The 27,837-nt window shown below is 44.6% G+C and overlaps 1 protein-coding gene across 1 annotated transcript in view; it reads right to left on the reverse strand.

The window, feature by feature from the left end:
• Positions 1-7,730: 7,730 nt before the first annotated feature.
• The window catches only part of LOC135515031 (basic helix-loop-helix ARNT-like protein 2), a 29,441-nt gene continuing 9,334 nt past the window's right edge, over positions 7,731-27,837 (reverse strand). The window contains exons 9-18 of the mRNA XM_064938831.1: positions 26,960-27,077; positions 26,463-26,609; positions 26,032-26,263; positions 20,908-21,014; positions 20,492-20,639; positions 19,729-19,781; positions 19,521-19,632; positions 14,663-14,747; positions 14,192-14,297; positions 7,731-8,515 (exon numbers count right to left, since the gene is read on the reverse strand). Of these exons, the coding sequence (XP_064794903.1) occupies positions 8,361-8,515; positions 14,192-14,297; positions 14,663-14,747; positions 19,521-19,632; positions 19,729-19,781; positions 20,492-20,639; positions 20,908-21,014; positions 26,032-26,263; positions 26,463-26,609; positions 26,960-27,077 (1,263 nt within the window). The 3' untranslated portion in view covers positions 7,731-8,360. The remainder of the gene's footprint in view (positions 8,516-14,191; positions 14,298-14,662; positions 14,748-19,520; positions 19,633-19,728; positions 19,782-20,491; positions 20,640-20,907; positions 21,015-26,031; positions 26,264-26,462; positions 26,610-26,959; positions 27,078-27,837) is intronic.

The raw sequence follows: 27,837 nt of genomic DNA on the forward strand, positions 1-27,837 counted from the left end.
CGTCTGAAGAGGATTAGTACAGGTGCAGTGCCTTCAGAAAGTATTCACACCCCTTGACTTTCTCGACATTTTGTGTTAAAGACTGAATTCAAAATGGATTAAACTTGTAATAAATTCTCAGGGAGAAAAAGTTGTAGATTCATGCGTAGAGCGTGGCAGATGTTTATTACACCTTCCCAGAAGGCAGGAATCACAGGCAAGCAATGATCAAACACAGGTAGGCAGTCAAAAACAAACAATACCTCACAACCATACAAACAGAAAGACTGAACTAAACAAGGAGCTGATGAGACTATATGAGAAACCGACACAGGTGAAATCATTGAACAAAAATGAAAGACATGGCTACGTTCCAAAACACAAAGAAACAGGGCTACGTTCAAGAACACAAAGAAAAATAACACAAGGTTGACTAAGAAAAGAAAAGCAGAACCTTACAAAACTGAGATTTGGTGTCGCTGATCTCCACACAATACCCCATAATGTCAAAGTGGAATTTCGTTTGTAGAACATTTTAGAAATGTATTTAGAAAAATAAAAGCTGAAATGTCTTGAGCCAATACGAATTTAACCCCTTTGATATGGCAAGCTTAAATCAGTTCAGATACCTTCTGAAGGCACTGTTCATGTCAATAGACAAAACTGATGCCACTGACAGCAGTGGACTGGATACAAGACAGGCGCCCAACTCTGGCCCGCATTACTTCTCTTTACTTGAGGCTCCCCACCACCTACAGTCACCACCTACAGTTGAAGTCGGAAATGTACATACACCTTCATCAAACACATTTAAACTCAGTTTTCACAATTCCTGACATTTAATCCTAGTAAAAATTCCCGGTCTTAGGTCAGTAAGGATCACCACTTTATTTTAAGAATGTGAAATGTCTCGCCTCCCAGGTGGCGCAGTGGTCTAAGGCTGTGCCACCAGAGATCCTGGGTTCAAGTCCAGGAGGCTCATGGGGCAATGCACAATTGGCCCAGTGTCGTCTGGGTTAGAGAGGGTTTGGCCGGCAGGGATCTCCTTGTCTCATTGTGCGCTAGTGACTCCTGTGGTGGGCTGGGTGCAGTGCATGCTGACCAGGTTGCTAGGTGTACAATGTTTCCTCTGAATGTTTTACTTTTGTGAAATCCTTTGTGCACATTTTAAAATGGCATTTTACAGAGTGGATTTTTACAAGAAAAAGTACTTGTATTCATGGTGAATGACCTGCAGAGAGCTGGGACCAAAGTAACAAAGCCTTCCATCAGTAACACACTACGCCGCCAGGGACTCAAATCCTGCAGTGCCAGACGTGTCCCCCTGCTTAAGCCAGTACATGTCTAGGCCCGTCTGAAGTTTGCTAGAGAGCATTTGGATGATCCCGGAGAAGATTGGGAGAATGTCATATGGTCAGATGAAACCAAAATAGAACCTTTTGGTAAAAACTCAACTCGTCGTGTTTGGAGGACAAAGAATGCTGAGTTGCATCCAAAGAACACCATACCTACTGTGAAGCATGGGGGTGGAAACATCATGCTTTGGGGCTGTTTTTCTGCAAAGGGAGCAGGGCGACTGATCCGTGTAAAGGAAAGAATGAATGGGGCCATGTATCGTGAGATTTTGAGTGAAAACCTCCTTCCATCAGCAAGGGCATTGAAGATGAAACGTGGCTGGGTCTTTCAACATAACATTGATCCCAAACACACTGCCCGGGCAACGAAGGAGTGGCTTCGTAAGAAGCATTTCAAGGTCCTGGAGTGGCCTAGCCAGTCTCCAGATCTCAACCCCATAGAAAATCTTTGGAGGGAGTTGAAAGTCCATATTGCCCAGCGGCAGCCCCGAAACCTGAAGGATCTGGAGAAGGTCTGTATGGAGGAGTGGGCCAAAATCCCTGCTGCAGTGTGTGCAAACCTGGTCAAGAACTACAGGAAATGTATGATCTCTGTAATTGCAAACAAAATTTTCTGTACCAAATATTAAGTTCTGCTTTTTTGATGTATCAAATACTTATGTCATGAAATAAAATGCAAAGGAATTACTTAAAAATCATTCAATGTGATTTTCTGGATTTTTGTTTTTGATTCCGTCTCTCACAGTTGAAGTGTACCTATGATAAAAATTACAGACCTCTACATGCTTTGTAAGTAGGAAAACCTGCAAAATCGGCAGTGTATCAAATACTTGTTCTCCCCACTGTATATTGTCTGTTTTTCTATGGCTCACAGATCCTTCCTCTCTGTCTTTCTGGTTGGTCTTGACCCCTTATCTGTGGGTCGGGCCCACCTGAGTGTTCCCATTGCGTCTGGGAATTGTAGTTTTGGCTGTCGGCCATGTTGTGATCTGTAGTTCTGATCGGGGTGGCCATTTTAGTGAGAGGGCAGAGCCCGTTTATTAGTTCTGCTCTCACATATCTGCCGTTTATCACTCGACCCCCTTCTTAGCCACACCCCCCCCCTCCTACTTACGACCCCCTAGGTCGGGCTACCGCAGAAAAATATGCTTGCATGAGGGATAACCCATCCACATTTCCCATTTCCTTCCCTGCTCTGTGTTTTAAGTCAAAGTGAAACGGTTGGAGACTCAAAAACCACCGCATCACCCGAGTGTTCTTCTCTTTAGCCCTATGCATCCAGGTGAGTGGGGCATGGTCACTGATGAGGGTGAAGTGGCGCCCCAGCAGGTAGTATGTCAGGCTTTCTAGAGCCCACTTTATTGCCAGCGCCTCTTTCTCAACGACTGAGTAGTTGGCCTCCCGTGGTTCCAGCTTCCTGCTTAAAAACAGGATGGGGTGTTCCACCCCTTCTACCTCTTGGGATAGCACTGCTCCCAAGCCGACCTCTGAGGCATCCGTCTGAACCACAAACTCTCTCTCAAAGTCTGGTACCACCAGCACTGGATTACAGCAGAGAGCCTCCTGTAATGTCCTAAATGCTTTGGTGGCCCTTTCATCCCATTTGGCCATGTTTGGCCATCTGGCTCTAATCATGTTGGTGAGTGGGGCGGACACTGTGGCATAACTTGAGATGAACTTCCGGTAGTAACCGGTCAACCCGAGGAAGGCTTGAATCTGCTTCTTATTTACTGGTTTCAGCCATCCTCTAATTGTCTCCACCTTCTTACGTTGGGGTTTGATTAACCCTCTTCCCATGGTGTATCCCAGATACTCTGTTTCCTCTAACCCCACGTAACACTTTGCAGGGTTCGCTGTGAGCCCTGCCTTCCTTAGGGCGTCTATCACTGCCTGTACCCGGGGTAAGTGGAATTCCCAATCTCGGCTGTAGATCCCTACGTCATCTTAATAGGCTGCGGCGTACACTTGGTGCAGTTTTAGGACCTTGTCCATTAGTCATTGAAAGGTGGCTGGGGCCCCATGTAAGCCTGACGGTGTATTGAAACAAACCGTCAGGGGTTGCAAAGGCTGTATTTTTTCTTTGGCTCTCACCTTTTATTTAACCAGGTGGGCTAGTTGAGAACAAGTTCTCATTTACAACTGCGACCTGGCCAAGATAAAGCCAAGCAGTGCAACACAAACAACAACACAGAGTTACACATGGCATTAACAAGTGTACAGTCAATAACGCAATAGAATTTAAAAAGAAAGTCTATATACAGTGTGTGCAAATGGCGTGAGGAGGTAAGGCAATAAAGTGTGAGATTTGTGTGAGATTGAGGGCATCAAGTTTAGATTGTAGAACTGCCGGGGTGTTAAGCATATCCCAGTTTAGGTCACCTAACAGAACGAAATCTGAAGATAGATTGGGGGCAATCAATTCACATATGGTGTCCAGGGCACAGCTGGGAGCTGAGAGAGACCTTCTCTTTTCTTGGCTTTGGTTGAAGGCTACATGCTACTTCCTGCTTGAAAATCTTTGGAGGGAGTTGTTGGCTTCTCAAAAATGCCGTTCTTTTGGCCTAACTTCGCAAAAGTATCTACCCAGTATTACATCATATGGCATCTTTGGGACCACGCCGACCTCATAATCTAGCAGCCCGTTCTCGGTTTGTATGCTCACTAAGGCTGTGGGGTACGAGCGAGTATCCCCATGAATGCACGTAACACTGATATCCTGACTTGTATCCAGTTTATGAGTCGGCACTAGGTTTGCAACGACCAGGGTTAGAATACTGCCGGACTCCAACAGTGCTTCAACCCCTTTCCCTTCAACCTTCATCATACACGTTTGTTGTGCTCAGCTGTTCCTGCCGTACAATACCGTTCAACCAGGCCCACGAGATGGTCGGCGGAAAGTACCTCATTCTTGGCAACCCATCGTCAAATTTCTTGGATTAGACCTCGCTGAAACTGGTCGAGTACGATGGTCTCAAAGATCTCGGCGGATGAATGGGTCTCCGGTCGCAACCATTTCCGTGCCAGGTGAATCAAGTCGAACATCTGTGTTCGGGGGTTGTCCAGTTCGGTAGGACCATTGGTGGAAGCGATGTGCCCTCACGGTATCGGTCACTCCCAGTCTCGTCAAAATCTCTCCCTTTAGTTTATTGTAATCCTGTGCACCTTTCAACTCCAGATCGAAATACGCTTTTTGAGCATCCCCTTCTGTCACCCATGTATGGTGCCAGAAGCCCTGCCCATTCTTCTTTTGGCCAATCCTCTCACTCTGCCATCCCTTAGAATATGGTGAGATATGCTTCCACATCATCCTGCTTTGTCATTTTTTTAAGAAAATGATTGGCCCGCCTCCGCGTAGTTTCAGCTGGTAACTGAGCCCAAATTTGGTCCGCTAACCCCTTTAGGCCTTCTCTTAACTCACGGGTGTTTCTTTCTTGCTCTTCTCTGAGCAGCTGATTGCTGAGGTGCTGGACCTGTAACGTGTCCTGATACATTCGCATTGCATCCTGATGAAATATTTGTTGAACTCTAGTTGCCTCATACTCCATACTCATTTCCCTGAGCAAACTGGCCTAACCAAACAAAAGCCACAAAAAGAACCTGACTCCCCTTTCGAGTGCTAACTGAACATTTGTTTTCTTCTACCTAACCAGCAGTGTGGTCAGTCCATATTCCCACATTCTCCACCACGTGTAACAAACCTCTTCAAGATTAGGAGAGTTTGTTACAAATTAAGCGGGAAACCGTCACCAAAATCACCCCAGAATGAGAGTTAATCGAACAGGACAATACCTGTGTGTTTGTTTCTCTGTCCTGGTCCACCCAGGCCGCAGGCGAGGTCAAGGATAGCAGGGTTCGGTACACAAATCGGGTTCTCAGTAGGTCCAGGTCCAAACACCAACAGGTAAGTCCAAACAGTCCAGCTCATATATGGTAAATCCAGCCGATATATATCGTCTCTTTCTCTATGGCTCACAGATCCTTCCAGCCCTTCCACTCTCTCTTCTTGGTTTGTCTTGACCCCTTATCTGTGGCTTGGCCCCAACTTCTAAGCGTTCCCCTTGCTCCTGGGTATTGTCGTTTTGGCTGTCGGCCATTTTGCGATATGTAGTTCTGATCGGGGTGGCCATTTTAGTGAGAGGGCAGAGCCCGTTTATTAGTTTTATCTGCCATTTATCACTCGACCCCCTTCTTTGCCACAATATGCTGGCTGTAGTTACCTACTATGAGATCTGTGTACAGGTGTTAGCTTTGGCAATGTAAAGCTCATCTTTAGAGAGGGCAGTGCCTGTAAAGACTGGACTCTTATCCATTGTCAGATATTAGACATCTTGATTTTATACAGACAAACAAAGTAAGTCAGCAACTACATCTGATTTAATAGGATCCTAAAAACAGGAAGTGGGAATGCTTACCTCTTTTAGCGAGATACAGCCTCAACTGTGCTCAGAGACTATGACACTAAGAGAAATGCTGTGTTACTCGAACAAGGAAATAGCTTACCGTAAATTAAGCCAAATAATAACGTAAAAATTCCACTCTAATTGGACCATGGAAATTGCCCTCTGATTTAGTTAAGGAAATACCTGCCTTACACCTCTGACTGGTCAAAAGTAATATAATATGTGCCATTTAGCAAACACTTTTATCCAAAGCGTCTTAGTCTTGCATATGTTTTAGGTATGGGTGGCCCCGGGAATCAAACCCACAATTTTTTTTAAATTTTACCTTTATTTTACTAGGCAAGTCAGTTAAGAACAAATTCTTATTTTCAATGACGGCCTAGGAACAGTGGGTTAACTGCCTGTTCAGGGGCAGAACGTCAGATTTGTACCTTGTCAGCTCGGGGGTTTGAACTTGCAACCTTTCGGTTACTAGTCCAACGCTCTAACCACTAGGCTACCCTGCCGCCCCACAATCTTGGTGTTGCAAGCACCATGCTCTACCAACTGAGCCAATTATATTTAAATTGTCTGTTAAGTCAACACATATGCATCTCTATGGAAGACATAATTTAGGTGGCACACACATACAGTATTGGCTAAGGTGTTGAACTGACAGTCACAGGGACCGGGATCAAATCTCGGTACCCCCTGAATTAACTACATTGGGTGTCAGAAGTGGGATTTCCCATCAGTACGAGCACAAGGGACTTAAGCAGAGGGACTCACTTTCTAAAGGAAGAGGGTAGTGTAAGGACCATAGTACTCCTAACGACAATTACTCTTGCATTCACATACATATTTTTTTATATTTCATCTGAGTTGAAATGCTGTTTTCAGATTTTCTATATTTAAGTCATGCCTATAAATGACATTTACAAACTTTCAGGATAAAAACATTTCATATTAAACTTTGTTAATGGGTTCAGATTTGTTTTGAATGTTTAATTGCATTGCGTGGATACATTGGTCAGAGCCAAAGAATATCAAAGTTTGACATGCAGCCAATTAATTGGCTTTTCTGTGCCAGATTACTTGATTCCATGAAGCCATGATCTTCCCTCACCCAAAAAGTTCAACAAAAATCAACACTGCAGGAGTGCACACATCATTGCAATTCAAGTCTTTATGGATTCACGGATATTTTTCCTTTTGTCCCTCACAATTGCAGAACAACATGTACACTGCATTTAGATTGGATCCCAGCAACAGAGACTTCATTTCTTTTCATGCACTTGGATTTTAAGTATTTGGAAGATGTGCAAACTTCACACAGAAAGTAATGCTCTGTTCATAGTAAAAGCAGACACGGTACTGAGATTGGTTCTGGGACTAAAGAGGCTTTCACAATAGTTTGCTGAAGCGAGGTTCAAAAGGTTGTTTTCAAGCATTGTTTTCCTTGACTGGATTGTTTCACACCTACACATTTCAAACAAACTAGGATGTGTTTGTATAAGCTCAGATGAACAGGGATGGTAAAGAATTAAACGTGAGTAAGCGCTGAACGCTGGTTGTGGTGACGGGCAGTGAGTATTTGATTTGATCATTAAAAAGTTGAAGACCAGATACTTAAAACCATTGAGGACAAAACATAATAAAGCCTGAGAGCTTATTTCCATTGTGTTCCTCTAGGATAGGCAACGCACAGGCTATTGCTAACAACGCCAACGTTGCATAATAAGTGTGTAAATGCTTTTCACAAAATACAAAAGTGTTTGAGCGTTTAGCCTCCATCACATCCCTGCAGGTGCATCTTCAGGGTGTTCTGTTTCAGTGTAAATGAAAACATTTCAAAAGAAGCAGCTCTACTTCTGAGTAACTTCAGAAAAAGGTATGCCGCTGTCTTTACAATAGACATGGCAGCAATATTGATTCATCTACACAGAAGCCTACAACGCAAGAGCAAATAGAACAATATACAATTTCACTTTGTAATAACAGACAATGACAATTTGAGTGAAGACACCGTTGTAATGTTTCATTTCAAGTTATTCACACAAGTGATCAGTGTTCAAAGTTAATATTCTTTGTAATTGATTAACCTATGCCTTTGTCCACTCCCTTGGAATTTGGGTTGATCACTTTCACACCTGTGGGAACCCCAAGAGTACCGAACTGGTATCGATCTGTGACCCCTCAGATATAGGCAATCTCGGGTGGTTTTAGTACACATTCAGTTACATTGAAACATTGATCAAAAAAATCCACACCAATTGAACCAGCTGTGCAAGCCACCAAAGAGTTTGCTGATCTTAGCTCAGGCTGGATTTCACTTGCTGAAACTTAAACAGAGAGCTGTAGAAGTTCCTCAGAAGCACATAAATCTGTTTCATTGGTAGCGGAGCACATGAAAATAGTCCCTGGTTGGAGTTTGTCTAACCATAAACTACAGAGTTAAGGACTGATGGAGTTGGGGGTCAATTCCATTTCAATTCTGGAAGTGAATTGAAATCCCAATTCAGGAATTGGTAGAAATCCTCTTTGAAAATGCTTAAATGAAGTAATGTAGATAAGAATAAATAGCATTTTTCAAATCTTGAATTGGAATCTAAATTCTTCTCCTGAATTCATGGCATTTGAATCTCTGCTAGTGAGACCAGTGCATGTTGTCAAAGTCTACTGCGTCCCCCAGGTTGGCATCAGTCTCCAGCAGGCTCATGATGACGGCCATGGCAGCCTCGTCGTTGCTCAGGATACTGAGGCCTGGTCCCACCATGCTGTCCAGGTTAATCTGGGAGCTTTCTGCTTGGGGAGAACGGGCTGTCATCAAAATCAACCAATACAAAGTTATGTTAGTCATACAGTTGAAGATGGAAGTTTACATACACCTTAGCCAAATAAGCCAAATGGCGCCGGAGGAGTTGGCCGCCATTTTACGGTCTCCTAACCAATTGTGCTATTATGTGGGGTTTTTTGGCGATATTTGTAAATTATTTTGTACGTAATGTTTCTGCAAACGTATCTTACGGAAGAAACGAGCTTCTGGATATCAGGACAGCGATCACTCACCTCGGATTAGACAAAGATTTCTTCAACAACAACAACAAGCGGGACTCACACAATATTCTCCAAACACCCCACAGGGCAGACATCCCAATTATTCGCAAAAGGAAAAGACGTAGAGGACGAAGAGCCGGATGCCTGGTCTGAACCCGCAGAAGGCAACTAGGAAAGATGCCATTACCGTCAATATTACTCGCCAACGTGCAATCATTGGACAATAAACTAGACGAGGTACGATCATGAATATCCTACCAACAGGACATCAAAAACTGTAATATCTTATGTTTCATGGAATCGTGGCTGAATGACGACATGTATATTCAGCTAGCGGGATACACGCTGCACCGGCAGGATAGAACAGCACACTCCGGTAAGTCGGGGGGGGTCTGTGCATATTTGTAAACAACAGCTGGTGCAATAAATCTAAGGAAGTCTCTAGATTTTGCTCGCCTGAAGTAGAGTATATTGTGATAAACTGCAGGCCACACTACTTGCCTAGAGAGTTTTCAGCTATACTTTTCGTGGCTGTTTATTTACCACCACAGACAGATGCTGGCACTAAGACTGCACTCAGTCAGCTCTATAAGGAAATAAGCCAACAGGAAACCACTCACGATCCTGGTTGCCGGAGACTTTAATGCAGGGAAACTTAAATCAGTTCTACCAAATCTCTATCAACATGTTAAATGTGCAACCAGAGGGAAAACAAATTCTAGATCACCTGTACTCCACACACAGAGACGCGTACAAAGCTCTCCCTCGCCTTCCATTTGGTAAATCCGACCACAACTCCATCATCCTGATTCCTGCTTACAAGCTAAAATTAAAAGCAGGAAGCACCAGCAGGAAGCACGGTCTATAAAAAAATGGTCAGATGAAGCAGATGCAACCAGAAGCCATGGATTACAGGGAACATTCGTACTGAGCTGAAGAGCTGCCGCTTTCAAGGTGTGGGACTCTAACCCAGAAGCCTACAAGAAATCCCGCTATGCTCTGCGCTGAACCATCAAACATCACTGACATTTTCAACATGTCCCTGATTGAGTCTGTAATACCAACATGCTTTAAACAGACCATCATAGTCCCTGTGCCCAAGAACACAAAGGCAACCTGCCTAAATGACTACAGACCCGTAGCACTCACGTCCGTAGCCATGAAGTGCTTTGAAAGGCTGGTAATGCCTCATATCAACACCATTATCCCAGAAACCCTAGAGCCACTCCAATTTGCATACCACGCAAACAGATCCACAGATGATGCAATCTCTATTGCACTCCACAATGCCCTTTCCCATCTGGACAAAGGAACACCTATGTGAGAATGCTGCCCGTTGACTACAGCTCAGCGTTCAACACCATAGTGCCCTCAAAGCTCATCACCAAGCTAAGGAACCTGTGACACCTCCCTCTGCAACTGGATCCTGGACTTCCTGACAGGCTGCCCCACAGATGGTGATAGTAGGTAGCAACACATCTGCCACGCTGATCCTCAACATTGGAGCTCCCCAGGGGTGCGTGCTCAGTCCCCTCCTGTACTCCCTGTTCACCCATGACTGCATGGCTAGGCACAACTCCAATACCATCATTAAGTTTGCTGACGACACAACAGTGATCAACGACAAGACAGCCTATAGGGAGGAGGTCAGAGACCTGGCCTGGTGGTGCCAGAATAACAACCTATCCCTTAACGTAACCAAGACTAAGAAGATGATTGTGGATTACAGGAAAAGGAACACCGAGCACATGTCCATTCTCATCGACGGGGCTGTAGTGGAGCAGGGTGAGAGCTTCAAATTCCTTGGTGTCCACATCAACAACAAACTAGATTGGTCCAAACACACCAAGACAGTCGTAAAGAGGGCACGACAAAGCCTATTCCCCCTCAGGAAACTAAAACGATTTGGCATGGGTCCAGAGATCCTCAAAAGGTTCTACAGCTGCAACATCGAGAGCATCCTGACCGGTTGCGTCACTGCCTGGTACGGCAATTGCTCGACCGCAAGGCACTTCAGAGGGTAGTGCGTACGGACCAGTACATCACTGGGTTAAAGCTGCCTGCCATCCAGGACCTCTACACCAGGCGGTGTCAGAGGAAGGCCCTAAAAACTGTCAAAGACCCCAGCCACCCCAGTCATAGACTGTTCTCTCTACTACCGCATGGCAAGCTGTACAGGAGTGCCAAGTGTAGGAAAAATAAATAAAAATCTCAACAGTTCTTACCGCCAAGCCATAAGACTCCTGAACAAGTAATCAAATGGTTACCCGGACTATTTGCATTGTGTAACCCCCCCACCCCCTATTTTACGCTGCTGCTACTCTCTGTTTATCTTATATGCATAGTCATTTTAACTATACATTCATGTACATACTACCTAAATTGGCCCGACCAACCAGTGCTCCCGCACATTGGCTAACCGGGCTATCTGCATTGTGTCCCACCCACCACCCGCCAACCCCTCTTTTTACGCTTCTGCTACTCTCTGTTCATCATATATGCATTGTCACTTTAACGATACCTACATGTACATACTACCTCAATAAGCCTGACTAACAGGTGTCTGTATATAGCCTTGCTACTCTTTTTTCAAATGTATTTTAACTATTGTTTTATTTCTTTACTTACCTACACACACACCTTTTTTTCCGCACCATTGGTTAGAGCCTGTAAGTAAGCATTTCACCTGTTGTATTCGGTGCACGTGACAAATAAACTTTGATTTGACTTGATTTGAATATATTTCAACTCAGTTTTTCACAATTCTGGACATTTAATCCTCGTAAATATTCCCTGTTTTAGGTCAGTTAGGATAACAACTTCATTTTAGGAATGTGAAACGTCAGTATAATAGAAGAGAGTGATTTATTTCAGCTTTTATTTCTTTCATCACATTCCCAGTGGGTCAGAAGTTTGCATACACTCAATTAGTATTTGGTAGCATTGCCATTAAATTGGTTAACTTTGGTCAAACGTTTCAGGTAGCCTACCACAAGCTTCCCACAATAAATTGGGTGAATTTTGGCCCAATCCGATTGACAGAGCTGGTGAAACTCAGTCAGGTTTGTAGGCCTCCTTGCTTACAAACGCTTTTCAGTTCTGCCCACACATTTTCTATAGGATTGAGGTCAGGGCTTTGTGATGACCACTCCAATACCTTGACTTTGTTGTCCTTAAGCTATTTTGCCACAACTTTGGAAGTATGCTTGGGGTCATTGTCCATTTGGAAAACCCATTTGCAACCAAACTTTAACTTCCAGACTGATATCTTGAGATGTTGCTTCAATATATCCACGTAATTTTCCTCCCTCAGGATGCCCTCTATTTTGTGAAGTGCACCAGTCCCTCCTGCAACAAAGCACCCCCACAACATGATGCTGCCACCCCGTGTTTCACAGTTGGGGTGGTGTTCTTCGGCTTGCAAGCATCCCCCTTTTTCCTCCAAACATAACAACAGTCATTATGGCCAAACAGTTATATTTTTGTTTCATCAGACCAGAGAACATTTCTCCAAAAAGTATGATCTTTGTCCCCATGTGCAGTTGCAAACCATAGTCTGGCTTTTTTATGGCGATTTTGGAGCAGTGGCTTCTTCCTTGCTGAGCGGCCTTTCAGGTTATGTCGATATAGGACTCGTTTTACTGTGGATATAGATTATTTCCTCCAGCATATTCACAAGGTCTTTTGCTGATGTTCTGGGATTGATTTGCACTTTTCGTACCAAAGTACATTCATCTCTAGGAGACAGAACGCGTCTCCTTCCTGAGCGGTATGGCGGCTGCGTGGTCCCATGGTGTTTATACTTGCGTACTATTGTTTGTACAGATGAAGGTGGTTCCTTCAGGCCTTTGGAAATTGCTCCCAAGGATGAACCAGACTTGTGGAGGTCCATCATTTTTTTCGGAGGTCTTTGCTGATTTCTTTAGATTTTCCCATGATGTCAAGCAGAGGCACTGAGTTTGAAGATAGGCCTTGAAATACATCCACAGGTAGACCTCCAATTGACTCAAATTATGTCAATTAGCATATAAGAAGTTTCTAAAGCCATCATTTTCTGGAATTTTCCAAGCTGTTTAAAGGCACAGTCAACTTGGTGTATGTAAACATCTGACCCACTTTAATTGTGATACAGTGAATTATAAGTGAAATAATCCGTCTGTAAACAATTGTTGGAAAAATGACTTGTGTCATGCAATCGGAGGGCCTGTTGTCCGGACCTCTGGCAGTCTCTATGGGAGTGCCATAGGGTTCATTTCTAGGGCCGACTCTTTTCTCTGTATTCATCAATGATGTTGCTCTTGCTGCTGGTGATTCGCTGATCCACCTCTATGCAGATGAGACCATTCTGTATACTTCTGGCCCTTCTTTGGACACTGTGTTAACAAACCTCCAGATGAGCTTCAATGCCATACATCACTCCTTCCGTGGCCTCCAACTGCTCTAAAATGCAAGCAAAACTACATGTGTGCTCTTCAACCGATCACTGATCAATGTTAGACTGTAAACTCTCCTTCCAGACTCACATTAAGCATCTCCAATCCAAAATTAAATCTAGAATCAGCTTCCTATTTCATAACAAAGCATCCTTCACTCATGCTGCCAAACATACCCTCGTAAAACTGACTATCCTACATATCCTTTACTTCGGCGATGTCATTTACAAAATAGCCTCCAACACTCTACTCAGCAAATTGGATGTAGTCTATCACAGTGCCATCCGTTTTGTCACCAAAGCCCCATATACTACCCACCACTGCTAGGTAAAGCCCGCCTTATCTCAGCTCACTGGTCACCATAGCAGCACCCACCCGTAGCACGCGCTCCAGCAAGTATTTTTCACTGGTCCTCCACAAAGCCAACTCCTCCTTTGGCCGCCATTCCTTCCAGTTCTCTGCTGCCAATGACTGGAATGAATTGCAAAAATCACTGAAGCTAGAGTCTATATCTCCCTCACTAACTTTAAGCATCAGCTGTCAGAGCATCTTACCGATCACTGCACCTGTACACAGCCCATCTGTAAATAGCCCACCCAACTACCTCATCCCCATATTGTTATTCATTTTTTTGCTCCTTTGCACCCCAGGATCTCTACTTGCACATTCATATTCTGCACTATCACTCCAGTGTTTAATTGCTAAATTGTAATTATTTCACCACTATGGCCTATTTATTGCCTTACCTCCCTAGTATTACTACATTTGCACACACTGTATATAGATGTTTCTATTGTGTTATTGACTATACATTTGTTCATCCCGTGTGTAACTCTGTGTTGTTTGTGTTGCACTTCTTTGCTTTATATTGGCCAGGTCGCAGTTGTAAATGAGAACTTGTTCTCAACTGGCCTACCTGGTTAAATAAAGGCGGAATAAATGTTTTTAATAAAAAATGACTTTGTATAGGATTTTGAATGGTAACTACCTGTGTCCATATGTGTGTTGCTGCCAGCGTATGTGGCCCCCTTTGAAGCAGAATCTGATACAGACTTGCTCACTGTATCGGAGTCAGTCACCTCCTCATTTGGCATCTGCAAGAGGACAAGTGGGTACATAATGTTACAGAACATTTTTGCTCTATAGATTTTTTGATACAAAGTTCCATTCACAAAACAATTCAAGCGCACCTATTAAGAGGGGTAATATTTACCCTGGTTATTGATAAGTTAAAGTACATCAAAATATTACAATCAGTTTAAAAGTTTGTAGTCTATGCAAGGCATATGTTCATAGGGAGTATCTAATGGGTTATGGTTGTGACCTGCATGTAAAAAACACCATACTCTCTCCCTTTATGCTGTAATGAAAATAGTTTTTTTTTTGTCAACATGCAACTACTGCCTAGGGCCCTAAAGACAATGTAGGATGAGAAGGGACGTTAGGTTTTGCGACTCACGTTGGCATGAGAGGAGACCATTGGAGACCTGTCCTGAGATGGACAGAAGGGACTGGAGGTTCCACTCGATGGAGAACAATTGACCCTGCACAGACACAGAGACATTGTCTATGCAACAGAGACATTTTGGCGGTGGAAGAAAGCAGAACAAATGTAACAAAATGTTCAGGAGCCAATAAAACAAAAAACGATGTAAGCTGACTGTACAAGTACCAGAAAGCTCTGTAAAAACAAAGCTATTGAAAACTATTTTATTTTATTTATTTATTCATTTCAACTTTATTTAACCAGGTAAGCTAGTTGAGAACAAGTTCTCATTTGCAACTGCAACCTGGCCAAGATAAAGCATAGCAGTTCGACACATACAACAACACAGAGTTACACATGGAATGAACAAAACATACAGTCAATAAGAGTAGAAAAAAGAAAACAAAGTCTATATACAGTGAGTGCAAAAAAGGTCAAATAAGGGAGTTAAGGCAATAAATAGGCCATGGTGGCGAAGTAATTACAATATGGCAATTAAACACTGGAATGGTAGATGTGCAAAAGATGGATGTGCAAGTAGAGATACTGTGGTGAAAAAGGAGCAAAATAAATAAATACAGTATGGGAATGAGGTAGATAGATGGGCTGTATACAGATGGGCTATGTACAGGTGCAGTGATATGTTAGCTGCTCTGACAGCTGGTTCTTAAAGCTAGTGAGGGAGATGGGAATCTCCAGCTTCAGTGATTTTTGCAGTTCGTTACAGTCAGTGGCAGCAGAGAACTAGAAGGAAAGGTGACCAAAGGAGGAATTGGCTTTGGGGGTGACCGGTGAGATATACCTGCTGGAACGTGTGTTACGAGTGGCTGCTGCTATGGTGACCAGCGAGCTGAGATAGGGCGGGGCTTTACCTAGCAGAGACTTGTAGATAACCTGTAGCCAGTGGGTTTGGCGATGAGTATGAAGCGAGGGCCAGCCAACGAGAGTGTACAAGTCGCAGTGGTGGGTAGTATATGGGGCTTTGGTGACAAAACGGATGGCACTGTGATAGACTACATCCAGTTTGCTGAGTAGAGTGTTGGAGGCTATTTTATAGATGACATCGCCGAAGTCAAGGATCGGTAGGATGGTCAGTTTTACGAGGGTATGTTTGGCAGCATGAATGAAGGAAGCTTTTTGCGAAATAGGAAGCCGATTCTAGATTTAATTTTGGGTTGGAGATGCTTAATGTGAGTCTGGAAGGAGAGTTTACAGTCTAGCCAGACACCTAGGTATTTGTAGTTATCCACCTATTCTAAGTCAGAGCCGTCCAGAGTAGTGATGCTGGATGGGCGGGCAGGTGCGGCAATGATCGGTTGAATAGCATGCATTTAGTTTTATTTGCTTTTAAGAGCAGTTGGAGGAGATGGAAGGAGAGTTGTATGGCATTGAAGCTCGTCTGGAGGTTAGTTAACAGTGTCCAAAGAAGGGCCAGAAGTATACAGAATGGTGTCATCTGCGTAGAGGTGGATTAGAGAATCGCCAGCAGCAAGAGCGACATCATTGATGTATACATAGAAGAGAGTCGGCCCGAGAATTGAACCCTGTGGCACCCCCATAGAGACTGCAAGAGGCCCGGACAACAGGCCCTCCGATTTGACACACTGAGCTCTATTAGAGTAGTAGTTGGTGAACCAGGTGAGGCAATCATTTGAGAAACCAAGGCTGTTGAGTCTGCCAATAAGAATGTGGTGATTGACAGAGTCGAAAGCCTTGGCCAGGTGGATGAATACAGCTGCACAGTAATGTCTCTTATCGATGGCAGTTATGATATCGTTAAGGACCTTGAGCGTGGCTGAGGTGCACCCATGACCAGCTCGGAAACCACATTGCATAGCGAAGAAGGTACGATGTGATTCAAAATGGTCAGTAATCTGTTTGTTAACTTGGTTTTGAAGACCATAGAGATGCAGGGTAAGATAGATATAGGTCTGTAGCAGTTTGAGTCTAGAGTGTCTCCCCCTTTGAAGAGGGGGATGACCGCGGCAGCTTTCCAATCTTTGGAATCTCAGACGATACAAAAGAGAGGTCGAACAGGCTAGTAATAGGGGTTGCAACAATTTCTGCAGATAATTTAAGAAAGAGAGGGTCCAGATTGTCTAGCCCGGCTGATTTGTAGGGGTCCAGATTTTGCAGCTGTTTCAGAAGATCAGCTATCTGGATATGGGTGAAGGAGAAATGGTGGGGGCTTGGGCGGGTTGCTGTGGAGGGTGCCGGGCAGTTGACCGGGGTGGGGTAGCCAGGTGGAAAGCATGGCCAGCCGTAGAGAAATGCTTATTGAAATTCTCAATTATAGTGGATTTGTCGGTTGTAACAGTGTTTCCTAGCCTCAGAGCAGTGGGTAGCTGGGATGAGGTGCTCTTATTCTCCATGGACTTTACCGTGTCCCAGAACTTTTTTGAGTTTGTACTGCAGGATGCAAATTTCTGTTTAAAAAAGTTAGCCTTAGCTTTCCTAACTGCCTGTGTATATTGGTTCCTAACTTCCCTGAAAAGTTGCATATCACGGGGGCTATTCGATGCTAATGCAGAACGCCACAGGATGTTTTTGTGCTGGTCAAGGGCAGACAGGTCTGGAGTGAACCAAGGGCTATATCTATTCCTGGTTCTACATTTTTTTGAATGGGGCATGCCTATTTAAGATGGTGAGGAAGGCACTTTTAAAGAATAACCAGGCATCCTCTACTGTCGGGATGAGGTCAATGTCCTTCCAGGATACCCCGGCCAGGTCGATTAGAAAGGCTTGCTCGCAGAAGTGTTTAAGGGAGCGTTTGACAGTGATGAGGGGTGGTCATTTGCTCGCAGACCCATTACGGATGCAGGCAATGAGGCAGTGATCGCTGAGATCTTGGTTGAAAACAGCAGAGGTGTATTTGGAGGGTGAGTTAGTTAGGATGATATTATGAGGGTGCCCGTGTTTACGGATTTGGGGTTATATCTGGTAGGTTCATTGATAAATTGTGTGAGATTGAGGGCATCAAGCTTAGATTGTAGGATGGCCGGGGTGTTAAGCATGTCACAGTTTAGGTCACCTCGCAGCACGAGCTCAGAAGATAGATGGGGGGCAATCAAATCACATATGGTGTCGAGGGCACAGCTGGGGGCAGAGGGTGGTCTATAGCAAGCGGCAACGGTGAGAGACTTGTTTCTGGAAAGGTTAATGTTTAGAAGTAGAAGCTCAAATTGTTTGGGTACAGACCTGGATAGTAAGACAGAACTCTGCAGGTTATCTTTGCAGTAAATTGCAACACCGCCCGGTTTAGCAGTTCTATCTTGTCGGAAAATGTTATAGTTAGGAATGGAAATTTCAAGGTTTTTGGTGGTCTTCCTAACCCAGCATTCAGACATGGCTAGGACATCCGGATTGGTGGAGTGTGCTAGGGCAGTGAATAAAACAAACTTGGGGAGGAGGCTTCTAATGTTAACATGCATGAAACCAAGGCTTTTACGGTTGCAGAAGTCAACAAATGAGAGAGCCTGGGGGATGGGAGTGGAGGTAGACACTGCAGGGCCTGGATTAACCTCTACATCACCGGAGGAACAGAGGAGGAGTAGAATAAGGGTACGGCTAAAGGCTAACAGAACTGGAAGCCTAGTACGTTCAGAACAGAGAGTAAAAGGAGCAGATTTCTGGGCAAGGTAGAATATATTCAAGGCATAATGTACAGATAAAGGTATAGTAGGATGTGAATACAGTGGGGGTAAACCTGTGCATATAGTGGTAATGAAAGAGATATTGTCTCTAGAAATAGCATTTAAACCAGGTGATGTCACTGCGTGTGTGGGGGTGGAACTAAATTGTTAGCCGAGGGGTGTTGAGCAGTGCTATAGAGGCCCTACAGTGAAATAAAACAATAGTTACAAACCAGAACAGCAATCGACACGGCATGGTGACGTTAGGGAAAGGCATGCGTAGCCGGGTGATCATACAAGTCCAGTGCGTGGCTTCAAGCAGCTAGCGGCATGGGGCTAGCAGGCTAACAGAAAGGCCTTAGAGGGATGATGCGACGGAGGGAAGTCTGTTGTGCCCCCCTCGTGCAGTTAACATCAGCGGACGGATCAGCAGGGCCGTGTGGTAAACCAGGCCAATTGGCAAAATATGTATAGTGGCCAAAGAAATATGTCCGAAGGGCCTCTTAAGCCAGCAGTCCAATGCGCTTAAGATAGCTAGCAGGCTGCAGATTAGCGGCTGTGCGTTCAGGGGTCGTTTGCTGCTATAATTCCAGGTGGGAAAAATATTTAAATATCATAATAAAAATGTGTAAAAAAAATAGGTTCAGAGCTTGCGGTAGGAATCCGGAGATATCGAGAAGAATAAGTCCAACTAGCTCTGGTTTGAGTAACGCTGTACAGACTGGCGAGAGTTGTCCAGGATAAAGGTAGCTGATGACCGCCTCCTAAGCCAACAGTCCGTTGTGCTCTAGACAGCGAGCATTCAGGGGATGTTAGCTGCGAAAGTCGGAAGGTGAGAAGGTTCAGAGCTTGCGATAGGAATCCGGGGACATGGAGAGAAAAACATAGGTCCGGTATGCTCTGGTTGAATTGTGTTGTACAAAGATTAGCTGATGTCCGTCAGCTGGCTAGTTAGCTGGCTAGTTAATGTTGGAGAGATTCCAGTAAGAGGCAAAGAAAAATATGTTAAGAGAAAAAGCAGGTCCACACCACATTGGGTGAGGTGGGTTGCAGGAGAGTATTTTGAAGTAAGGGTTTCAAAAAATAAAAAAAGATATGCGAAGAAAAATATATATACATGGGATACGACAAGACGAAGGACAAATACGTCTAACTGCTACGCCATCTTGGATTACAATGCCATAATACATGCAACAAACCTGTTGGAGTCCAAGAGCTCATTTGCTATCTGGGTCCCTATGCTGCCAGCGTAGATCATAGTGGCCATGCCACTGGAGATGCCAGGGATAAGGATAGTACGTTTTCTCTCTTCTGTAACAGAGGGAGGGGTCAGGACAGTGAGCTGAGGTCAGTCAAAAACACCCAAACTATATCCAGAATGACCAGGACGAATATTCCTTTCCTTACCGTCCAACAGCTCGGAGCTGCTCGGCTGTTCAGTTTCTGTGTGACCAGGTCCCCTGTGTGTGGAGAGGGAACAGACAACAAATCATTGTACATCCCTTGTATGATGTCATTAGTACAACGCTGAGGACTCTCGAACAGCAGCTACATTTTGGGTCCAAAATGGGATAATTTTGACTGAAATTGTGTCTTGATTCAAAGCAGATAATTAAATGTATTTTTACTGAATATCATTATAGATTATTCAACCCACAATCTATTTTTTTTGTTTTTTTTTGTTATTGAATTTTACCCCTTTTTCTCCCCAATTTCGTGGTATCCAATTGTTTTAGTAGTTACTATCTTGTTTCATCGCTACAACTCCCGTACGGGCTCGGGAGAGACGAAGGTTGAAAGTCATGCGTCCTCCGATACACAACCCAACCAAGCCGCACTGCTTCTTAACACAGCGCGCATCCAACCCGGAAGCCAGCCGCACCAATGTGTCAGAGAAAACACCGTGCACCTGGCAACCTTGGTTAGCGTGCACTGCGCCCAGCACGCCACAGGAGTCGCTGGTGCGCGATGAGACAAGGATATCCCTACCGGCCAAACCCTCCCCAACCCGGACGACGCTAGGCCAATTGTGCGTCGCCCCACGGACCCCCCGGTCGCGGCCGGTTACGACAGAGCCTGGGCGGAACCCAGAGTCCCTGGTGGCACAGCAACCACTGTGCCACCCGGGAGGCCAACCCACAATCTAGACCTAATGTGAAAAGGCACTTACAAAACTCGGTTTGTTGACACAATAAACTCCACTTCTTTGGTCCACGGGTTTATAAAACTAAACCACTGACTTTGAAGCATGACGAAGGAGCCAAGTTTTGTTTTGAACTTGTAGCAGCTGGTCTCAATCTTCTCTTTACTGCGGAGAACTGTTGAGACACAAAACAGCACCTCTATCACTGAAATGTGTTTGTATCACCCCCCACCCCTAATAAAAAACAAGTAATGCACAGGGTATTATGGTGTAATTACCATTTTACCATGCGACAAAGGTAAGAACCTGGTCATTTTCTGTAACCCGAAATAAAGTGCAACCGAAACATAATTCATATCTGTTTGAGCACCCTGCACATCTGGAGAACATATGGTTCTCACCCATACGTAGATACGAAAGAAAACCAAACTATTCTCCATTACCTTTCCTATGTGTCTCTGCGAGGTGTTGCAGGTCGTCCTGGTGGAAGAACTCATAACAAGACGTCCCCAGTAGTTCCTGTGGCAAGTAGCCCAGAACAGTCGTGGCTCTGAAGGACAGAGACAAGGATGCTGTTATTCTTTCTAAACCTACGACAGTCCCAGGTTGATATCTTCTGTCCACTTACCAGCTCTAACTATGTACATCATTTCAGAAAGGCACAATAAATACTAACTATAACCATCAATGTACATGATGCAGCCTTTCTGTTTCTATAGAAAAGAGTAAATGGAATGATTGTCAAACATTCGACCACGGTAAAGTGAGCTTGTTTCTTGGTCTCTGAATTGGGATCAAATGCCAAAGTAGAAAGGATTTCACTCAAAAGTAACATAAATAAAATGAGTTACAGATAATATGAATTATACTGTGAACATACAGTTGAAGTCGGAAGTTACCATACACTTAGGTTGGAGTCATTAAAACTCGTTTTTCAACCACTCCACACATTCCTTGTTAACAAACTATACTTTTGGCAAGTCGGTTAGGACATCTACTTTGTGCATGACAAGTTATTTTTCCAACAATTGTTTACAGACAGATTATTTCACTTGTAATTCACTGTATCACAATTCCAGTGGGTCAGAAGTTTACATACACTAAGTTGACTGTGACTTTAAACAGTTTTGGAAAATTACAGAAAATTATGTTGTGGCTTTAGAAGCTTCCGATAGGCTAATTGACATAATTTGAGTCAATTGGAGGTGTACCTGTGGATGTATTTCAAGGCCTATCTTCAAACTCAGTGCCTCTTTGCTTGACATCATGGGAAAATCAAAACAAATCAGCCAAAACCTTAGAAAAAAAATTGTAGACCTCCACAAGTCTGGTTCATCCTTGGGAGAAATTCCCAAACGCCTGAAGGTAACACGTTCATCTGTACAAACAATAGTACGCAAATATAAACACCATGGGACCACGCAGCCGTCATACCGCTCAGGAAGGAGACGCGTTCTGTCTCCTAGAGATGAACGTAGTTTGTACGAAAAGTGCAAATCAATCCCAGAACAGCAGCAAAAGACCTTGTGAAGATGCTAGAAGAAACAGGTACAAAAGTGACTATATTCACAGTAAAACAAGTCCTATATCGACATAACCTGAAAGGCCACTCAGCAAGGAAGAAGCCACTGCTCCAAAACCACCATAAAAAAAGAAAGATTACGGGTTGCAACTGCACATGGGGACAAAGATCATACTTTTTGGAGAAATGTCCTCTGGTCTGATGAAACAAAAATAGAACTGCTTGGCCATAATGACCATCGTTATGTTTGGAGGAAGAGGGGGAGGCTTGCAAGCCGAAGAACACCAACCGTGAATCACGGGGGTGGCAGCATCATGTTGTGGGGGTGGCAGCATCATGTTGTGGGGGTGCTTTGCTGCAGGAGGGACTGGTGCACGTGGATATATTGAAGCAACATCTCAAGACATCAGTCAGGAAGTTAAAGCTTGGTCGCAAATGGGTCTTCCAAATGGACAATGGCCACAAGCGTACTTCCAAAGTTGTGGAAAAATGGCTTAAGGACAACAAAGTCAAGGTCTTGGAGTGGCCATCACAAAGCCCTGACCTCAATCCCATAGAACATTTGTGGGCAGAACTGAAAAGGCGTGTGCGAGCAAGGAAGCCTACAAACCTGACTTAGTTACACTTGCTCTGTCAGGAGGAATGGGCCAAAATTCACCCAACTTATTGTGTGAAGCTTGTGGAAGGCCACCTGAAACGTTTGACCCAAGCTAACCAATTTAAAAGGCAATGCTACCAAATACTAATTGAGTGTATGTAAACTTCTGACCCACTGAGAATGTGATGAAAGAAATAAAAGCTGAAATAAATCATTCTCTACTATTATTCTGACATTTCACATTCTTAAAATAAAGTGGAGATCCTAACTGACCTGTCACGCCCTGACCTTAGAGATCCTTTATTCTCTATTTTGGGTTAGGTCGGGGTGTGACTAGGGTGGGCATTCTAGTTTTGTTATTTCTATGTTGGCCTGGTATGGTTTCCAATCAGAGGCAGCTGTCTATTGTTGTCTCTGATTGGGGATCATATTTAGGCAGCCTTTTCCCACCTGTTTGTTGTGGGATCTTGTTTTTGTATTGTTGCCTTGAGCATGACAAAGTTGTACATTAGTTTCTTTTCTCATTATTGTTTTTTTGTGCCGGCTCTCATAATAAAAGATGATGAACCCAAACCACGCTGCATTTTGGTCCGATGTTTACCATGACGTTCATGACAGAAGATCCCACCACCCACGGACCAAGCAGCGTGCCCAGGAGGAGCAGGGATCCTGGCCTGGGAGGAAAGCCAGGAGTGGAGGACATCCTGGACTTGGGACGAAATAATGGCAGGAGACAAAAGCCTGCCATGGAAGCAGGCGGAAGCAGCGAAGGAGGGACAGCGACAACACTGGGGTACGTGGCCACGACGTAGGCCCAAGCAGCAGCCTCCAAACATTTTTTAGGGTGGGGTACACGGGGTGGTCGTCGACGCTGAGGGGTGAGTCAGAGACCATGGAGGAAGCGATGGAGAGATTGAGAGAAAATGAACGGAGGGGTGAGATAGAGACCTTTGAGGAGTGGTTGGCGAAATGTGAAGAGAATGAAGAGGAAGAGCTGTTGGTTTGGCTGGAGAGGCAAGACAGTCACCCTGAGGAGCATGTTAGCCATCCGATGCAACCTGTGTCAGCTCCCGTATTTGTCCTGAGGAGCGTGTCATCTGTCCGGTACCATCTGTGCCGGCTCCACACACCAGGTCTCCAGGCCGCCTCCACAGCCCAGTACGTCCTGTGCCAGCTCTCCACACTTGCTTTGAGGAGCGTGTTATCGTTCCGGTACAATGTGTGACGGTTCTATGCACTGTGTCTCCAGTGCGCCTCCACAGCCCGGTACGTCCTGTGCCAGCTCCCCACACTTGCCGTGCTAAGGTTGTCATCTGTCCAGGACACGTTGTGCCAGCTCTACGTTCCAGACCTCTAGTGCACCTTCACAGCCCAGTATGTCCTGTGCCGGCTCCGCGCACCAGGCCTCCTGTGCGTCTCCCCAGCCCGGTACGCCCTGCGCCAGCTCCACGCTCCAGGCCTCCTGCGCGTCTCCCCAGCCTGGTACGCCGTGTCAGCTCCACGCAACAGGCCTCCAGCGACGGTCTACAGTACAGAGCCTCCAGTGACGTATCCATGGCCCGGGGCCTCCAGTGACGTATCCATGGCCCGGGGCCTCCAGTGACGGATCCATGGCCCGGGGCCTCCAGTGACGGATCCATGGCCCGGGGCCTCCAGTGACGGATCCATGGCCCGGGGCCTCCAGTGACGTATCCATGGCCCGGGGCCTCCAGTGACGGATCCATGGCCCGGGGCCTCCAGTGACGGATCCATGGCCCGGGGCCTCCAGTGACGGATCCATGGCCCGGGGCCTCCAGTGACGGATCCATGGCCCGGGGCCTCCAGTGACAGATCCATGGGCCGGGGCCTCCAGTGACGGATCCATGGCCCGGGGCCTCCAGTGACGTATCCATGGCCCGGGGCCTCCAGTGACGGATCCATGGCCCGGGGCCTCCAGTGACGATCCATGGCCCGGAGCCTCCAGTGAGGGTTCCCAGTCCAGAGCCTAGTTATGTTATTTCTATGTTGGCCTGGTATGGTTCCCAATAAGAGGCAGCGGTCTATCGTTGTCTCTGATTGGGGATCATATTTAGGCAGCCTTTTTTCCACCTGTTTGTTGTGGGATCTTGTTTTTGTATTGTTGCCTTTGCGCACGACAAAGCTGCACGTTAGTTTCTTTGCTCTGTATTGTTTTTTTTGTGCCGGTTCCCATAATAAAAGATGATGAACCCAAACAACGCTGCATTTTGGTCCGATGCTTACAACGACGTTCGTGACATGACCTAAGACAGGGAATTTTTACTAGGATTACATGTCAGGAATTGTGAAACTAAGTTTAAATGTAGTTGGCTAAGGTGTATGTAAACTTCCGACTTCAACTGTAAATCAAACAGGACTGACGACTTCAATGCACTCTCTGCTGTTGGTCAGAAGATCTCACCACCAGTGTTACATTTTAGGACAGCCTGGGTCACAATAACAAATCCACATATGTGAAAGGGCTCCTGTTGTGAAATGGAGCTGCCTATTTGACAATTGATAAGTTAGAAGGTCTTTATCTTGACATGCTTACTATATAAAAAATTATATTTCCAACACAATGTTCCAAGTAAACATTTTTCAATTTATAATCTGTATTTCAAACCAATAGTATTAGTATTGTACTGTTGCCATCTCTTGAAATAATCAGTACAGTCATCTCTTCAAGGGCTAAATTGTCTCATTTGGAATGCATTCAGACCAGTTGCTGGAAAACTTGGGGTAGCCCCATTACACTTACAGCCACTGTGGTATGGGTAGGGGGTGCCATGGCAAACCCTATCCAAGATGACTGCCTGCCAGGCCTTAACCAACGTCATTGCTTTTCTCTTTATTTGTTTCTTTCTTTCGCTGTTAATACAAGCACAGGTTGGGTTACCCAGGGTATAACTGTAATGTTAGCCAAGGCCAATTTAACTTACCGTAGCCTTGGCTAACATTACAGTATGTATCAAAACATACTCAACTCAGCTGGAAGAGAATCTGAACAAAACTCTGAGAACAATACTCTATGAAAGTTACCAGGAAGTGACTGCCCCTCAGCCTTGTAGTTTAAAAAAACTTTTGTAGGCTTTTTGAATGGTCTTCAATGGGCAAAAACGTAGTGCAATGGTCTTAAGTGCAAAAACTCAGTAAAAACAAATAACTGTATATACTGTATATATTACGGATTTGATTATATAATCGGTAAGCCTGTTCAAAAGATTAGCGGACTTGATCCAGAAGTAAATCGAAAGGGGCGGTTACTTTCACAGGGTATAGATTCAGTTTTATATTCCTCCCAGTGTTTTTCACCACGTGAAGGATATGCCCACAATGCCCCCTTATGAACAGTATTGGTTCAAAATTATGCCAACACTTGCCAAGAATATTTAATAATGAGCGAAAATCGCAAAAAGGTTTCAGGAGGGGATAAGAGGCACAACTTACTGTTGGTCTACGAAGATGAACTTGCCATCAATTGCAAAGCGAGTGACAAACTGGGTGGGTTTGACCTTGACCTCTCGTGAGGGCTGACAGGCATTGTTAGGGTGAACGCGGCACATAGCAACCAGGCAGGACAGATGGGAGGACTCGATATCGTCGCTCTCAGCATCCAGCTGGGTAGAAGGCCAACTCCGCATGTAACCAGTGCAATGGACAGTGCAGTATTGTTGAGACTCTACAGGGGGAGACAGTGTACATAAAACTTGTGTTTACACTTAACCCCTACATGCAATTCCAATCATGGCCCTATCAGGTCTAACCTCAGTGAGGTGGAATCAAGAAAAATAAATTGTGCTTCTGGGTTGATGACCACCACGTTTCTCTCTGCTCTTACATTGTATTTAGTGAAAGTCCTTACTGCATGGCTCTCTCACCCTTTTTCTTGGAGCTGCTGGGCTGGATGGTTTTGTCTTCTGTCTTCATAACTGTTCTGCTGTGCTTCATGCGGCAGAAGAAGGAGCGCCGTGCCCCTGTACACAGTTGAACTGCTCCCACAGGAAGGTCCTGCACCTGTAACCCTGCTAAAGAACCGGGAGAGCCTATGATACAACAACACCACATTATATTTACAGTATAAAAAAAACACATTGAAGACAGAACATAAAAAGAAAGTGACTGTGACCTCAAAAGAGAACGAGGGCAAAGTGGAAACCAGTAAAGCAACAACAAACAGAACCCAGGCTCTCTACTCTTTCCCCTGTGCTAATAGAACCGAGATAAAAGCTGCAACTTTCTTTAAAGTAATACCGTTATAGTGGTGACATAGCTTTAACTGCATCTCAACAAGACACAAACAAAACAGAACACAGAGAGAAATAGATATGAAAATCCCAGCAACAGATACATTTAAATGAAGTCTTTGCAGACTTACTTTTGGCATCTATGAGCCGTTCACGAGGGTATAATCCTGTGGCTGACAGCTGCTCTTTCACTTTACTAATGTCCTTCGGGTGGACATAATCAAAAAGACTCTGTCCAATTAGTTCCAACTGTAAACAAAAACAGCACTTTAATTATCAGAACCAAACTATTCATCTCAGAACCTGGAACCAAATATTGTGTGAGCTAGCTAGCTAGCCAGCCAACTATACTTCTGAACTAGGGGAAACAAATGATTCAGATCCCCACTTCAGAACCACCTGAACTTTCTGGTTAAACCTCCGGTCTCCACTTCAAGCATCATCTCCACAATATAAAGCATGAAACAGATTCAGGTACAACTTTACTATAGTACAGACATTCTAAGGTATTAAAAGGGAATTTCAGTATTTTACATTTTGATGTTAGATAGTTCCTCACCATGTAAGTAGTCTATGGGCCAGGAGAATATATAATCCATGGTTCAGTTTTCTTTAGACAGCCACTACAAACGTCAGCTAACTTTAGCCATCACTAGCTAACAATCAATGAGAGTGGTAGGGGCATGGTGTGCCTGTTACAAATGGCCAAAGAAAACCAAACCATGGAACTAAATGAATGGTATAGCACTGTTAAGTAATGGACTTTTTCTAAAGTTGTCATTGAGAGTATTTAAGTGGATAACAGATAGGATTGAGTGATAGTGACATTGTTGGAATCCACCTCAATAATTAGCTCAATTTAGAATTAAGTAGCAAATTAAGACTGCCAGACTTGCTTATTGTATATTATAAACTGGGTGGGTTGGGCCCTGAAAGCTGATTGGCTGAAAGCCATGGTATATCAGACCGTATACCACACCCGCTCGGGCTTTATTGTTTAAGTATAACC

The sequence above is a fragment of the Oncorhynchus masou genome, chromosome 26 (genome assembly GCF_036934945.1).
Source record: "Oncorhynchus masou masou isolate Uvic2021 chromosome 26, UVic_Omas_1.1, whole genome shotgun sequence".
Taxonomy (NCBI): Eukaryota; Metazoa; Chordata; class Actinopteri; order Salmoniformes; family Salmonidae; genus Oncorhynchus; species Oncorhynchus masou.